The 16,421-nt window shown below is 39.2% G+C and overlaps 2 protein-coding genes across 2 annotated transcripts in view; one reads left to right on the top strand and one right to left on the bottom strand.

Moving 5' to 3' along the window:
* Positions 1-1,606, top strand: part of LOC126393049 (ras-related protein Rab-17-like) — a 6,046-nt gene extending 4,440 nt beyond the window's left edge. Inside the window, exons 3-5 of the mRNA XM_050048889.1 lie at positions 242-367; positions 481-574; positions 1,352-1,606. Coding sequence (XP_049904846.1) covers positions 242-367; positions 481-574; positions 1,352-1,482 — 351 coding nt within the window. The 3' untranslated portion in view covers positions 1,483-1,606. The remainder of the gene's footprint in view (positions 1-241; positions 368-480; positions 575-1,351) is intronic.
* A 7,375-nt stretch (positions 1,607-8,981) lies between these two features.
* The window catches only part of mlphb (melanophilin b), a 58,359-nt gene continuing 50,919 nt past the window's right edge, over positions 8,982-16,421 (bottom strand). Inside the window, exons 14-16 of the mRNA XM_050049900.1 lie at positions 14,021-14,069; positions 13,398-13,492; positions 8,982-11,047 (exon numbers count right to left, since the gene is read on the bottom strand). Coding sequence (XP_049905857.1) covers positions 11,021-11,047; positions 13,398-13,492; positions 14,021-14,069 — 171 coding nt within the window. The 3' untranslated portion in view covers positions 8,982-11,020. The remainder of the gene's footprint in view (positions 11,048-13,397; positions 13,493-14,020; positions 14,070-16,421) is intronic.

Here is a 16,421-nt window from a genome sequence, read left to right on the forward strand (position 1 = left end):
GACAAACCCCATACACATGAATGGCAAAAGTAGTTTGAATCTTACTAGTCAAAACTGAATTACAGATATCTGTAATTAGAGTTTTGAGTAGGCAAAATCTAATTACAGATATCTTGAATAAGAGTTTTGACTAGGCAAAATTATGTTGCAGATATCAGTAATGAATATCCAGTCTAGCGATTAAATGTTAAAACGGCTTGCCATATGTTGTGTATTCTTGTGTATGATTGTGTCACCATAGGAGACATTTATCAGAGCTCAAGTGTGGCTTAAAGAGCTTGAGAAACAGTACACCCCAGGATCTACTGTCATATGGCTTGTAGGCAACAAGGGAGACCTGGAACAGGATCGACAAATCTCAGTGCAGGTACATACACAGAAAATCACCTTAATCTCAATCAGTCCCTCTTTAACATGCACATTTACTGTTTATTTCAATCTACCACACGCAATTTCTGCTTTAATTATCTCATCATACAGGAAGGACAGAGTCTGGCTGATGACAGGGGCTTATTCTTTGCAGAGACATCAGCTCTGACAGGGGATCAAATCAGCCAGCTGCTGAAAGCTGTAGGTAAGTCACGGTGCTGAAGGAACTGCAGTTCAGAAGTTCAGAATTTTCCCTCTGGAGATCAGTAAAGGCTTATCTTATCTTATGTTTTGACACTTTTATTGCCTGAACTTAACCTCCCATGTTGGCTTTTAGGCTGTGTTTTGCACCAGCATATTTCACCAGTCAGTGGTTTCCAATTGGTCCGGCCATAGGGTCCAGATTTTTCCTTAGTCATTAGTTCAAGGTCCACACAGTTTAATGTATTCAGCATTGCACTTAAATTTGACCATGTCATCGAGCTAGTTTGCTGTCTCTTTTAAGTAACTGTCAGTTAGTCACTTACTCTACAGCAGAAAACAGTCCTTCTAAATAAGAGCTCTGTGCTGGAAATTCACTGTACTGAAAAATGAAGTGTGTTTTTACAAACTTTTCAAACACATTTGCATGTCAGCAACCCACCAGTTGGGAACCACTGTACTAGTTTTTTAGGGTCTCCTAATCTTACTAGAGAAAGAAGCGTGTCTGCCTGGCAGACTAATCTCTGGGAACAAAGGCCCCACAGCCAAAGAAAGATTCCTTATCTACCACTAGAGAGCAGTAGATACAAACATGGGGACAATTATTCTTCATCTATAATCTACACACAGTTATTGGCAAAATAAAAACTATGAACTATGGTCTCAGACTATGTCTGAGTTGCAAGTTTTCTTTTACACTTTAAACTCCAGGCTTCTAAAATGTCTGCACGTTCCTTTGTATTGAATAGTGAGTGTCTTAAGTAACAAAGTTCTCATTCAGCCCACAGAGTGTATGAGTGTATTGGAGAGCAGCAGGGAGGTTTGTCAGAGTGGCAGGAGACACCACATGTGGATCTGCATCGCAAAGACACATTCAATCCTTTTGCATCCTGCTGCAAAGTTGGACCCTAACCTTTGTCTCTGCCATATTACTGTTTGTTCTGTCTCTCTGTCTGTCTTCACCATTTTAAAGCTGCACTAGGTAACACTGGGTATAAGTACATCAAAACATCAATAAAAGGCTTGTAGATTCTGAATATGTGGATTCTTCTGACCAATGCACAACACTGCATTTATCCTGCAATTTGCATTGTGGTGATTAACCAAGGAACACACTTTCTCAGGTGTTTTACTTCACATTCAATAAGTAAGAAAGGCTAAAAGTTATGTTTTTTAGTTATTTTTGTGTTGCTACATGTCTCACATATCAGCACTCTAGGCACCTGGCATTTTTGCCAGAGTGGTCTGAACCCCTTGAGTTTAAAAAACTTCAACTCAGAGCAGAAAAGCATCCGCAATTATCCCTTTTTCATCATCTTTTTTCTCATTGTCCAATTGGATGATGTGAGAGGCGGGCCTTCTGTGGTTTTCATGACACCAAGTTTATAGTTGGTAAACAATGGAGGAGAAACTGGTGGTTGTGGTTGCTTGATACCCTGAGCTATAAAACTGCCTGGAAACTGCCACCATAGAGGAGACGCTCCGGTGGTACTCCCCATTATCCACCCTCTTTTTTAGGGTCTCATGTAACCACACAGATCTCCGTTTCCCTGTGCCTAACAAGCTATTTGCTGACAGCCTCTCACCTTCAACCAGAGCTAGAGCAAGTTCCCGCTGCCTGACCATTTTAGTAACTAGCTACTATTTACTGTGAAATTTAACAAAAAAGGATTGATCACACAGGAAGGTAAGGATGTGATGGGGTGGTTGCCTGGCAACAATAAAAAGACACAGCAAGCAGGGTTTTTTTTTTACCAGTGTCATTCAATTTAAAAAAAGACAGTGCTGTGCCCCTTGCATTTGGCAACCTGCTAAACACTTCATGTGTGATCGGGGCCTAAGTCCTTGTCACTGGTATTACAGTTGTGTGCAACAGGGATCTATCAACAACAGTTCTATTTGCTGCAGCGATTTTCCTCAGTGGGTTTAAGATCAACCCCCTCAGTCTCTGCCTATGCCAGATGTTGAACTGATACCAATTACCCTCATTCAGTGTCTCCTGCCTGTGATCAAACAGAGCGGAGATCCCCAAGGCAGCGTGCAGTTAAGTGTGGTTGTCCAAATTCCCTTTTTATTGTACACAGTGGAGACTCCGTCAAGGTTAATAATGATTATAATAAAAAACTATTTTAACAGTCCAGATTTTGAAAATATTTCCAGTGTGTAACAACATGCTGTGTGCTGCAGGTCTGGAGTTGGAAATGATTTCATTTGTACCTGGGTGAATGAGTCACAGACGCACTGTAGGTGAGACACAAACCTACCGTCTAGTTTTACTGGGTGTCACATTTTGTCTTAGTGTTGGCCCTTAAGTTATACCATCTGAAACAGTGAGAAGCTGGTGTCAGGATACGTTTAGCTAGCCTCTCTGCCCATACCTCTGATTTGGTCATTGGCATCAGACACTGACGAGAAAAGCCTGTCCTTTCACACTGGGATGATATGCTGCCATTTGTCGTCATTGTTTAACAGTGCCCGGCAGCATCAGGGGGAGACGCAGTGTGACAAGAATTAAGGTGACAAAAGTCTGAGTATGGCGGATAGAAGGGGTGGTGGATCGGCCCAACAACCACCGACCTTTACCTGGTAGGCCGGTGTTCGCTTCCCATAAGATAGTAAAGCCAAACCCTGCTCTTTTTTCCTAAACCCAACCACATGTAGCTATGTTGGCTAAATGTAACCATATGTGTTTATTGAAAGAAAAAAAAGGCCATTTTGCAGTGTTGTACCAATGTATTGCATTTACAGAGCCTGCATGCAAACTGTACGTTTCCTGTGAAAACTGGAGAATATTTTTTTTTTTAAAAACCAATGCATATAACAGACTGAAGTTGACACCGCATCCTAGAATGTCAAAAACCAGCGCACCCAGGGTAGTTTGCATGTCATATTTATACGTGGAAAGACCACGACCAAACGTTAGTATGTGACGAGGTTGGAGTGAGACTGTGCTGGAAAAGGAAAAAGAGAGTCACAGGCCTGAAGGGTGGAGTATAATCTTGGGGGGAATGGTCTAGTCAGGAGTGACAGTTTGTAGTACATTTGCATGATTCTTTTTTTATGTATTCCATAGACCTGGAAGTGTTGCTGTTGCACGTTTTTTTTCTCTTCACAATGATTTGTAAATATGTGAAGCAAAAGAATCTGCTTTGGATTAAACTCACTGTGCACAACAGCCACAATCATAAATCATACAAAACGTGTCCCTATAATTTAATACCACCATGATTTAAAAGACGTCACTGACAATAGGTAAAATGGTATCTGTGTTTGCATTTGGCAGGCTGAAGCCTCCATATAAAGCGATTGCTTCCCCTGCAGTCAGCCACTTGCTCTTTGAACAATATTCTCTCATGTTTTCGCCATCCCGCGAACACACACACACACACACACACACACACACACACACACACACACACAAACAGCTTTTCTCTGCAGGATGGCTCCAAATGTGGACTTTTTTACTGCCCAGTGATTCAAAACATTGCTGGATCTTAGATGATAATCGTCACTGAAACAAGGCTTTATTGTGCTGATTGAAACCAAGCTCCTGTAAGGCCTGAGGGGCCGCTGGTCCTCGTTTGGTTTGGATGCCTCACAGAAACAAAGAAACACCTCACGCTGAGTAGATGAAATGCATGTGAAATGATTTGGTTGTCATTATGAATCTATAAATCTTGTGAATAAAAACCTTCAGTACTGCTGTTTCAGATTTTGCAGATGTTGTGCAGACTCCTTGAATGAACTCAGACAAGCCTTGCTTCATTTTAAACTGTTGAGCTATAAATACAACCAAAGTGAGAATAAACCACTGATGATTTGCACCATGAAGTACTGAAGAATTACTGGAATAATGCAGAGCAAAGTCAACTAATGCTTCATTCTTGATTTAATTTAACGTTTTTTGACTGTAAAGTTATGAAATGCTGCACTAAGGTAAACCAGTAAGAGGTTACTTATGGAGGGATTTCTTAAATGTGGTTTAAAAAGCTGATTTAATATTATATCCAAGCTGAAACTTCTCACTTTTAACGACAATTCTGTGTTTTCCTCTTATTATGTATATCTTTATACAGTATGAAGATATCCAATAGAAGTAGGCAAGCTAGCAAGGCTAACAAAAAGTGGTGTCTGATGTCTCCCTATTGGTGTGGTAGCTGCAGTTTAAACTGCAGGTCACATGATGCACCAGAGCTAGGTAGTAATAATTTCCCCCAATATACTGATGATAAAAACAACTTTAATCATACTCTTAAATAAACTTAACAAATTGACATTAAAACATTAAAACTGTTGCTTCTAGTATTACAGTGTAGGTAGACATGTGGTTTGTCCAAGTGGTGTTGCCATACCTTAGCAGAAGCTGTTGCTCGACTGCTAAGAGTAGGTACAATCAATGTCAAACCCTGTAATATGTTTTTCAAACACTCCTCTACATCCTTAATGAAACTTCCCAAATGACCAAAACCCATGTGAACACTAGAAATAAATGTGAACACAATAGATACTCAATCATCCATAGAATTTCACTGTGTAATCCAAACATTGCTGTCAGTCTCAGCTGTTGGTTTGTAAAATCCGGCTGTAATGAAAGCCAGATGCTCATTTCTCCTTGCAGCTTTTCGACCAAACCTTCCCACAGGTCTGATCCCTCTGCTTGTATACCAGGAGGCATTGATGTCTTCATCTGGACACCACAGATAATGGAGGGACATGGAAAGAAGAGACAAAACAGATTCCATTACATAAAAGTCTCAAAAACTGTCTTTATTATACCAGCCAACTATGGTAGTCCCAACTCAAACCAAAAAACTAACTTAACCCCAAAAACGTGATATAATAATACTCTATCCTTTGTAAGTACTATTAATAGTTAAAACTGCTATAATATTTGGCCCACTACTATTGTGGTGACGAAAAGCATACTAAGAATATGGGAAGAGGAGGAGTTAGGGGATCCCTCACCTCTGGTAATAAGTGAACCTGCTTGATGAGATCTACTCAGGGCTTGACTCAGCAGCAGCAAGACAGCACACAGTACCGCACACACCCTCATTGCAGCTCGACCTGGAGAGAAAAAACAAACATAAAATCAGTCACTTCTACACCCAGAACATAGTGTTAAATATCAGTGTGGCGCTCATAATGAGGACCATCAGAGATGATACATGTAGGAAATATAATTACTGGATTGATCTGTGATCTCCACTGATAAAGTATATTATAAGAAAGCCTTACTTTTTCATCAATTTCATTTAATTACCATCACAGACATCATCGTGTCAACAGTAGCAAATCACTGGAACATTTAATGTAGCTTGTCATGTGCATCGTCTTTACTTTGGATTATTTTTCATGCACTCATTTTTTAAGGAAGTTTTTCCTCTTAATCTCAGCAGACTGTTTGAATTGACTTTCTGGCTCCTCACAGGCATCTCTTCTGATCCTAACAATATTTGATCTGATTTTGCATCTCACAGGAAAATTGAACAAATTTGAAGACTTACTGTTTGGAAGATTCCTTGTCGGATAGTTTGCTGAGCCAAACTTCACTGGCTGCCTGATGTAAAAACCACGGGAGCTGAATAGGTACAGGAATGAAGACTGAACCAGAGAAATCCTTCTCTTCTTCTAGGTGTGACAGGACAGCCTATTGTAAAACCCACTGACTGGACACAAGCAATTACTGTGGTGAGACTAAAAGACGAAAGACTGCATTGTCTCTGAGCCACTTCTCACCTGCTTTATAAGGTGGTTCCTCTGAGGTTCTGGTGTCATAATCTATCAGCTGTTCCATCATATCTTTATTCCAGCAGGAGGGGCAGCAATGTGTTGATATGCTGACGTCACCCACTCCTAAAGAACAATATGTGATACACAGTATTCCCTTATGGAGCTGCCCACTCTGTGTAGCCTATGACTTGGCTTACACTGGAAAAGGGACATTTTTTTATAACAGTGATTTCTGTTCTTCATTTCCCATAGTCATCCCAGTCAAACACTACCTGTCTGGTAGAGATGCGCAGATGGCGTTTGAGCGCACCCGAATCCTCGTGCACTCATCAATCATCCACCCGCCACCCACCCGACGTAATTATCTTCTAAAATTTAGAGACCCGCACCCAACCCGCGCCAAACATTAAGTTACATTTAAATTATGTCCAGCCGTTCGTGCTCATTCGCTTTTCAAAAAGGTGCATTTTCTTGACTTAACTTGTTGTCTGCCCAAAGATTTCAACCAGTAAAAAAATATTTTCATAGAGGCAAAAGTTTTTATAAACCTAAACTGTAGCTTATATCCTGGAACCAAACTCCTGGAGAGGGGCTGGACTCTCACCTGTTTTTGGAGATGCCAAGGATAAGAGGTGCCGGGTGGGTGTGAGAGTACTTACAAAGTCCTGGCTGAGTGTCACTGTGTTGGAGTTCTCCCTGGGTAACAAGATGGTCTCCTGCAACTGCAAATCCATGAGAAGAGGTCTTGCTTATGCACCAAACAGCAGCTCAGAGCACCAGGCCTTCTTGGAGTCTCTGGGTGGTGTCCTGGAAAGGGTACCGACTGAGGACACTATAGTCCTTCTGGGGGACGATAACGCTCATATGAGCAAACGATAGAGAAACCTGGAGAGTGGTCACTAGGAGAAACAATCTGCCTGATCTGAACCCGAGTTGTGTTTGATTATTGGACTTTTGTGCTAGTCATGGATTAGCCATAATGAACACCATGTTTGAACAGAAGGTGCTTCATAGGTGTAATTGGTACCAGAACACCATGAGGCCCCTATTCATGAGGTCTTCAACTCCCACATCCAGAAGAATTTTTCGTGCGTCCTCAGGGACATAGGGGACATGGAATAAGAGTGGACCATGTTCAAAACCTCCATTGCTGAGGTGGCTGCTTAAGTTGTGCCTGTCATGGCAGCAACCTAATAACCTGCTAGTGGACACCTGAAGGAGGCCGTCACGCTGAAGAAGGAGGCCTTTTGGGTTTAGTTTGCTCAGGGCTCTCCTGACGCAGCAGATAAATATCGATTGGCCAGAAGGGTGGCAACTTTACCAGTTGCCAAAGCCAAAACCTGGTTGTGGGAGGAGGTTGGAAGGGCTTTGGAGAAGGATTTTTGATTGGCCTCGAAGAAGTTCTGGCAAACTGAGCCATGCAATTATTGTATAAGAAGAGAGTAAGTGCCTCCAAGTCTGAGGCCATGGTTCTGCCCTGGAAAATGGTGGATTGCCCTGTCTTGGTTGGGAGAGAGTTCCTGCCCCTAGTATAGAGGTTTAAGTGTCTCTGGGTCTTGTTCATGAGTGGGGGTAAAATAGAGTATGAAATGGACAGACGGTTTGGTGCAGCATCAACAGTGATGTGGGCATTGCACTATACTACCATGGCAAAGAGGGAGCTGAGCTGGAAGGCAAAGCTCTCAAATTACAGGTCCATCTATGTTCCAACCCCCTTACCGATGGCCATGAGCTTTGGGTAGTGACTGAAAGAATGAGATTGTGAATACAAGTGGTGGAAATGAGGTTCCTCTGTAGGGTCGCTGGGCTCAGCCTTAGTGATAGGGTAAGAAGCTTGGACATCCAGAGGGAGATCAGAGTAGAGCTGCTGCTTTTTCATGTTGAAAGGGGCCAGTTGAGGTGGTTTGGGTAGCTTATCAGGATGCCTCCTGTTGGGGGTTTGCCAGGCATATCCAACTGGTAGGAGGCCCTGTAGTCAACCCAGAAAACGCAGATAGGATGATAAATGTCATCTGACCCAGGAACATCTTGGGATCCTCCAGGGGGCACTGGAAAGCGTTGCTAGGGAGAGGTACATCTGGAGTACCTAGCTCAGTCTGCTGCACTCAGACCTGGCCCCAGAAGAGTAGGTGAGAATGGATGATTGATAGATATTTTGTGAGTCAGTTCATGTTATGGATATGAAAATGTTGTGCATGTCAATTTTAACATTTCTGTATTATAAATTAGCCTCTCTGGAATGTCCATTTCTTAAAATAATCTTGTTATGTTAAGCACCTTGAAAGCATCTGTCGAGTGCCCACTGGTGCGATCCTATACAAGGATCAAACAGGGATGTTCAGTCATGTAAAGGCATGACAACCAACAACTAAAATTAAAAATACATATAAATAAGAAGAAGACTCTGTACTGATCCCAGGCCAAGGAACCCCAACAGGCACGAATGAATGCTATTGGAAGCTGCCAAGACTGTGTCAACAACAAAAGCATGATTTGAAAGAGATATCTCAGTTCTGCTGCAGGAAGAGTCAACAATGGCAAACAAATGCATGAAAGAACTGTGGTAGAAAATGCTGTTTGATGTTACATTTGTGATCACAAGGTCATAACTACATTAGTTGTTAAAAAGAAAAAAAATGCCAGTGTCAGTTAAGTTTGTAAATAATTTAATTATACTAATGAGACAAACGATCTGCATAATTAGAATTACACATATAATGAAAGTGAGGCTTTAACTGAAAATAGAATAAAAGAGAATACAATGTTAAACATCTACAGATGGGTGACTAATTCCAGGAAATCCTGTGACTGCAAAGGCCATACAATTTATATCACTGCCATTTAGTGACTCTTTGTAACCTGCATGGAAGCTCCTGCATTTGTGTGTTTCTCTGCTCTTCATTAATTTAGTTTTTTTCTTTAGTTTGTCATCCGTTTGTATGTGCAAACAGCTAATGGAAATCATTAAACCATCTTCAAATCAAAAATATGGCTATTCCTTTATCATTGACAACATAAACATTTATAAATGTGTAATCTGCACCAGTAACTTTCAAATAGTTCCTATTTAAATCACTGGTGACAATAATAAAAAAAAATTTCATTTAAGCTTTTATGACATGAATATGAGAGAGAAGAAAAGATTACACAATTCAAAGTTGAACATAAATGCCATTTTGATATTGTGCCATAGTATTCACAAGGAATGTGCATTGATGTCTATATTTATTTGATTCATATACATCACTATAACTTTAACTAGCCATTATGAAACTTGCTGTACTAACTATGATATCATTCAAATGATGCAGATAATTTAGCCTCACAACTATTTCTGAAGATATTAACAAAACATCACAAAATGTTTAAAATAAGAAAAGAAAAATAAATGTAAAAGTATTTCAAACAGATTTGTAGTTTCTTATTGCACTGTATTCCGAATGGCTACAAATAGCATAATTCAACATGTTGCTTTAATCTGGAAACAATTTCATTTAGTTTTATGTTTTCATTTGTACCATGTGAATATTAGAATAAATACCTATGGACTTCAGATTACAACTGCAAATGCATATGTGTTTGCACATTAAAGGGAGAGTTCAGATTTTTTGAAGTGGTCTTGTATGGGGTACTTATCCATAGTCAGTGTTTTTTCAGTTAGCATATGCCCAGTTTGGAGAAGCAGACTGGAGTCCAACATGGAGGCTATGCAATGTACTGCTGTGGATGGGGGTCACCTTAACATCACCTTAAATAAAGTCCCACCTCAAAAAATCATTATCCGTTTAGGTGTACGCTATATTGAGAATGTTTTTACTGCTTTACTTTTCTGTCAGACAGCCTGCTCTGATGGGGAAGCTGTCAATGGCTTCAATTAAATACTTTCAAAGCCACCAGACTCTATCAAGAAAAACAGTATTTTTAGCTCGCTGAACTCGGTAGCTTCTGATCTACCACTGCCTGCATCAGTCAATTTGTCTTATTGTTTGACTTTGGCGAATCTGAACTAACCCCTCTAAACACCAAAGTCACACAATAGCACAAACTAGCTAACTGACTGAAACAGCGGTAGACCAGCAGCTCCTGTGTTCAGCAATGTTAAATGACTGTTTTGGCTGGCTTTGAAGACAGTGATATAATGGCCTCATATTACCGTTACCGTCTGACATTAAAGTAAAGTAGGGAAGATATTCTAAATATAGTGCACATTTAAACTGATATTGTTTTTATTAGGTGGGATTTTTTTAGGCGGCTAAAATATGTTTTGTTTCTGACTCCTCCACAGCAGTACATTGCTTAGCTTTCATGTTGGACTCCAGCCTGCTTCTCTAAACTGGGGGTGCCGATTGACATCTACTGTATGTAATATACTGTCAATAGATAAGTGACCTATACAACCCCACTTCAAAAAAACAGAACTTTCCCTTTAAGGTGAACGCATTAACTTGGATGTTAATGTATGCAAATCATAAGTGCAAACTAAGATTTATATCTAGCAAAGTTAGTGCATATCATGTATCACTCCAGCATATAATATCAATAGGGTATGGATCTATCCCAATAAAATAACACAGAAACATTTTAAATATAAATGCAAGCACTCCCATCCCAGCTGACAATCTCTGAATCTCTTTCATTCCAATTGCAGTTTATGACAAACTGTAATAAATGTTGTCACCAGAAAAACTCGTCAGTCATATAATGCTCAGCCTCCTCCTCATGAGCCCTGCGTCATTACTGGTTTCTGCAAACAGACAGAGACAGACAGAAAAAGACAATGATTGGCTGTTTAATAATTAGATAATCAGTGATGTCATGCTTTGATTGGGTTAATGATTTTCGTCAGCTGTGAAATCATTCATAGCAAATGAGGCACAAACAAACACAACAGGAGGTAGAATAAGACTAGAATGTCTTTGTGTGTCTGTTGATGACTTATAAGTCATTGTCTGAGATGTGACAGGTGTGAATGATTACTCAGGCTAAAGAAAACAAACTAACAGGAAATTGTCAACACATTTAAAGCACATTAAATCAACTCTATTCAATATTTCTTCTTAAAATATATGTGTAGAGAGGATGATGAATACTAAACAGATAGTGATAATCAAAGAAAAATGAAAGCTCTCATTTAACAAAGAACTACTGTAAAGCTGTAGCTTTGCTCTCCATTGCTGAAGACTGGACCACAGCTTAGCACCAAGACAACAATGTTCTTGTTGCATTTGGCCAATAAAAGTTTAAGAATTGCAAAAAGTGCTTCAGTTAGAGTTGAGAGAATTTCTTTTTTAACACGATACACCTGAGACATATATTGCATGGCTGTCTTTCAAATCTGTATCATTAACCGTAAATACTTTTCATAAATCTTGGCAGTCAAATCAGTGACGCCCATACAGACTGTGGGATGCAAGCACATGTGTTTTAAATTCTCATAAGCTAAAAGCACGTACACAGGCTATTTAAGGTAACAGTAAACAGCCATATAGTTTTCATTTTCTTAATACTATTGTTTTTTTCCTCAATCTAATTTAACTTGTCATGTTTCTTCGTTCTTTTGGCAGGATTCATGCACTGCTTTATTTGAAGTCAGGCAAAACAAAACACTCAAGCGTCTGCACATGGTAATTATTTAAGAGCTTGTGTAAAAGTAAAAACATACATTTTCAATAATGGAAGAATTGCACAGAATTAGTATATTCGATTGAAACAGAAGAAGCAAAAAGAAAATAAAAGACAATTCTCTAAAACCTCTACAAAGCTTGACTGGAAATGAATAATCAGGCGATCCACAGATAGAAGATGGCAAAGCCCAGTGTAACCAGTAAATGAAGAGTTCGTTTCCAACAAAAGAACCATTTTTAAAAATAATTTTGAAGGAATGGTGTGAAATTTTGGGAAATACATTTATCTGCTTTCTTGCCAAGAGATAAGAGAAGGCTACAACTAGCAGCCAATTAGCTTAGCTTAAAGACTTGAAACAGCTAGCCTGGCTAAATCCGAAGGTAGCAAAATGTGATAACAGCAACTCTAAAGCTCACTTTCTTACTGGTTGTAAGCACAGTATGAGAACAGGTAGTGGCGTAAAGGGGGGGTTATTTGCTGAACTATGTCTTGGCTGTGGGCAGTAATTTCTTGGACTTCTTAAAGGCCCAGACTCACCAAACCAACATCAAAGAACCAGTGGAGATAAAGGCTAACTGTTGCGTAGCCTCATGTTGCCTGTGTCTCCGCCAAAAAGTTGCATTTAAACACACCACAAAGACTACAGCCAATGGCCAACTTACACGTACGTTCTGCCGCTAGGTGAGAGGAAATAACTCTCCATAGCAGCAGGCAGGGGTAGTCTGTGGTCGTCATTTAAAAAGGGAATCAGAAAGCATGACAGGACGGCCTCAAGATGCTAGTTTGATAGTTAACACATTAACAACACAACCCAGTGTTCAAAGAACAAAGGATATTCACCATGCCTGTGGACAACAACACAAACAATTCCAAACCGCTTATGCAAAAGAGCTTAACGGCTAAAAAACAATGTTATCTAATATAACAACTTCGACTTTGGCCATTTCTTTGCTCTACACTAAACTGCCAATTAGACTTTCTGTCACTGTCGGTGTCCGAAGACTTCACCGCTGATTCAACATGCTGAATTGCTGCTGCGGGACACATCACAAAAACTAGGGAGATTGACCCAACCATGGTGTGTCAGGGCCATCATGTGTTAATTAGTGAGTTTGTAAGCAGATTTTTGTACCTTTGGAAAGAATCAGGCTAGCTTTTTCCCCGTCTCCAGTATTTATGCAAAGCTAAGCTAATCGCCCATGGCTCTAGCTCACTACTTAACTTGCAAACATGAGATTGCTATTGATCTTCTCACTTAACTCTCAGCAAGAAAGTGCATAAATGTATTTCCTAAAATGTATAACTTCTAGACGTTTAATATTTTTAAGACAGACAATCCCAACTGTTTTTTTTTGTTTGTTGCTATAAACACTTTTGACAGTGTAGATGACTTTTTTTCACAAATGGAAGCTACATAATATTGGAACTGAACTCTTCACTGCACCCAGCACCGTAGAGTGGGGTCATACCGCACAGGTAGCCCTGGTCTTGGGCTTGGCCACTGGGTTCCTCTGAGTCAGGGAGCCCCTGTAGAGGGAGTTCCTCACAAACCTGTCCACCTGGCCTGCAAACATACAGCAACTACATTGGACATCTACTGGCTCTCTTTTTTAAACTTAATACAGTTATAAAGTCAGATTCCAGTTTCCATTGTAATTTTCTTACGAACCTAAAATTGTAAAATTACAAATTAATTTGACCAACAATAACATTATTAGAAAAGTATCACTAGGAAAGTGAAAAAGAAGCATTCAGTCTTTTCCGAAAGCTGCTGGTCAGGAGTCAGTGAGGAAAGATCAGAAATAGCATTGAAATTGCCCCCCTAGGCAATCACATAATGTAAGGTAAACAAATTATACCTATAAATGTTACACCATTCATACTACAATATCCCCGTGGGAATTCTGCATGTTGAGAATTTGATTATCTGACATACATCTGGGAAAATTAAAACTGCAGTACAATAGGACACAGTGTTCACCAGCTCACAAAATAGATCATCGTGTTCTGTGAGTTTAATAAGGTTAAGATGTTTTGAGTCGGGCGAAAGGCTCTAGGGATCATGCTCAAGGGCAGCAGGGTCGGTTCTTACTTGTGGGAAAGTTGTGGGAAAGTCTTCTTGCTTGGATCGGGATCGCAGACTAGAAGACACCAAAGCAGGAAACAAACAGAGAAGGAAAAAAGTGAGAATGTGAGAAATATATGGCCTATCAGCCTTTTTGGCACCTTAGAAGGAACAAATATTTATCAGAGACAGACCTGCTTAAGAGATAGAAATCATCTGATTGGTTGATCTTAATCTGAGAGGGCAGAGCCACAGGACTCAGAGTCAAATCCAAGACCACCATGTCAAATCATTCGGCTTGTTTGAGATGAGCCTGATCTGTGCAGTTGTGATCACAGTTTTGTTGAGTACAATACATAATGGTTAGTGATTTTGTCTGACTTGCTCTGGAGCCTCAACTGTGTGAGACATCGTAATCTTGCAGGACGATGCACACAATTTTGCAAGAGCGGCGAGAGTTGCAGAAGCGAGATGCTTGATGGGAAACGACTTGCCAGTAGATGGAACTAAGTGCTCTTTTTGAGTGTTTACCCCATGCTATTGATATGCTATGTTACCATTTACAATTAAAGGAAACAATTAAAACAATTACCATTTTTTCATTAATATTCCACAAGAACATGAGCGCCAACAAATGTATTTTATGAGTACACTATAAGCAATTGCTGTTAAATTGCTTCTTTTAGAAAAACATATGGAAATAATTTGCCATCAACTCCTGAAGGGAATTCATAAACTATCATTTGGAAAGCAGTTTTTCCAGAGGAGGACACACAATTTGGAGGACATGTGCTACACATCAACAAGTCCTACTTCATCAACATCAATCGGGTCTTGCATCTACAAAGTAGACGATAATTAAAGTCTTATTTTCTTTGCCAGCATCTTGTTCATATTGCCAAGAATGTTTGATATCAAACTCATGCACAACACGCTGTCTAGCTAGTTTTAACATGATAGTTACCAGTGAGATGGAGATTTGAATACGGTAGCTCAGTTAGCCTATATTTATGGGCATTTTTTGTTGATTTATTTTGGTTACGTTAAAATAATGGTTTGCATCTTAGGAACGATATTCTCATTAATATATACTGATATATTGCTATTGGAATTTCTTTACTTCCTAATACTGACATCGGCCTAAAAAAATCAAGTATCAACGAGGGTCTAATCTCAGGTTTGGTCATGTTTGGTAAGGGTTGGGGGAAGTCTCTGACAAGCAAAATTTAAGTAAGAATCTTACTTAATTGCCATAGTTCAAAGCAGACACTACTAAGCTGTTTTTGTTTGCTCCTCAAAATCTCACAGGCTCATTTCTCTATGTTGTCCAACAGGACGGCAGCAGTATTCATGTTTAAATAAATGCATATAATTTTGATCTCTTCTAAGTCTTTATTGTTTGTTACGCATAGTATTCATAGAAATGCATAGTTTAAGCAGATGTCTGTAGCCCACAGAATCATTAAGTTCTAATGTTAACTGCGTTGAAGACTGATAGTTTAGAACTGCCAAATTGCCTGTCTACAGTATACTGTTAGGATGTAAAGCAACACCCTAAACTGAATGTCACTGTAAATCCAAATAATCACAGAAATATGCTGCATTTATTTCTAAGGTACTGTGAAAACGTTAAACAGTATAGATAGCCTACTGTAAAATTATGGTATATTGCTGGCTTCTGTGCTGCCAGCTTGTTACTGTTATTTTACAGTTAAAATTTTTACAGTGTAAATTTCTGACATCAAAGGAATAGTTCACCTGCAAAATGACTATTTGTATGAAAATTACTCACTGCGTGTTACCTTGAATTCATGATGAAAATTTTGTTTTTCTTGCATGCCTCCATGGTGAATGAAGAATCCCAAAAAGGTGAACAGTCTTTTTGAACTGAGGTAAATGGGGTCCGCATTTAACAACAGCAAAACTATAAATAAACACATGCATTTTAAAAAATCTTACGGACACAATTTACTTCACTTCACGAAAATGTTTTGTGTTGTGTTTTCTGTTCCGTTAATTTTGACAGCTATTTTAGATTTAGTTTAAGTCTTAGTCTTGAGACAAAAATGCTCATTAGTTTTAGTCACATTTTAGTCATTTTTATCCTTCATTGTTTGGGTTCAGTTTTAGTCGACAAAAATTCAAAACATTGTAGTCAACAAAAATTCATGACATTTTAGTCAACTTTTAGTTTTTATTTTTTTTTAATCCTTAAACTAATCCAGTTAGGCTAATTCATGTATCAGAAATTACAATCAAGGTGACAGGTTGTATAAAAATTTCATTAAGACACTTTTTCTACAACTACAAATAATTTCTGCACACTTACAAAATGTAATTTCTCCAGCAGTGTTTGACAGGTTTACTGATCATCATTTGAAAAGCTCAACATGTCTCTATCTATGGTCTCAAAAACTTTGAAACCACA

Source organism: Epinephelus moara, chromosome 7, assembly GCF_006386435.1.
Source record: "Epinephelus moara isolate mb chromosome 7, YSFRI_EMoa_1.0, whole genome shotgun sequence".
Classification (NCBI taxonomy): Eukaryota; Metazoa; Chordata; class Actinopteri; order Perciformes; family Serranidae; genus Epinephelus; species Epinephelus moara.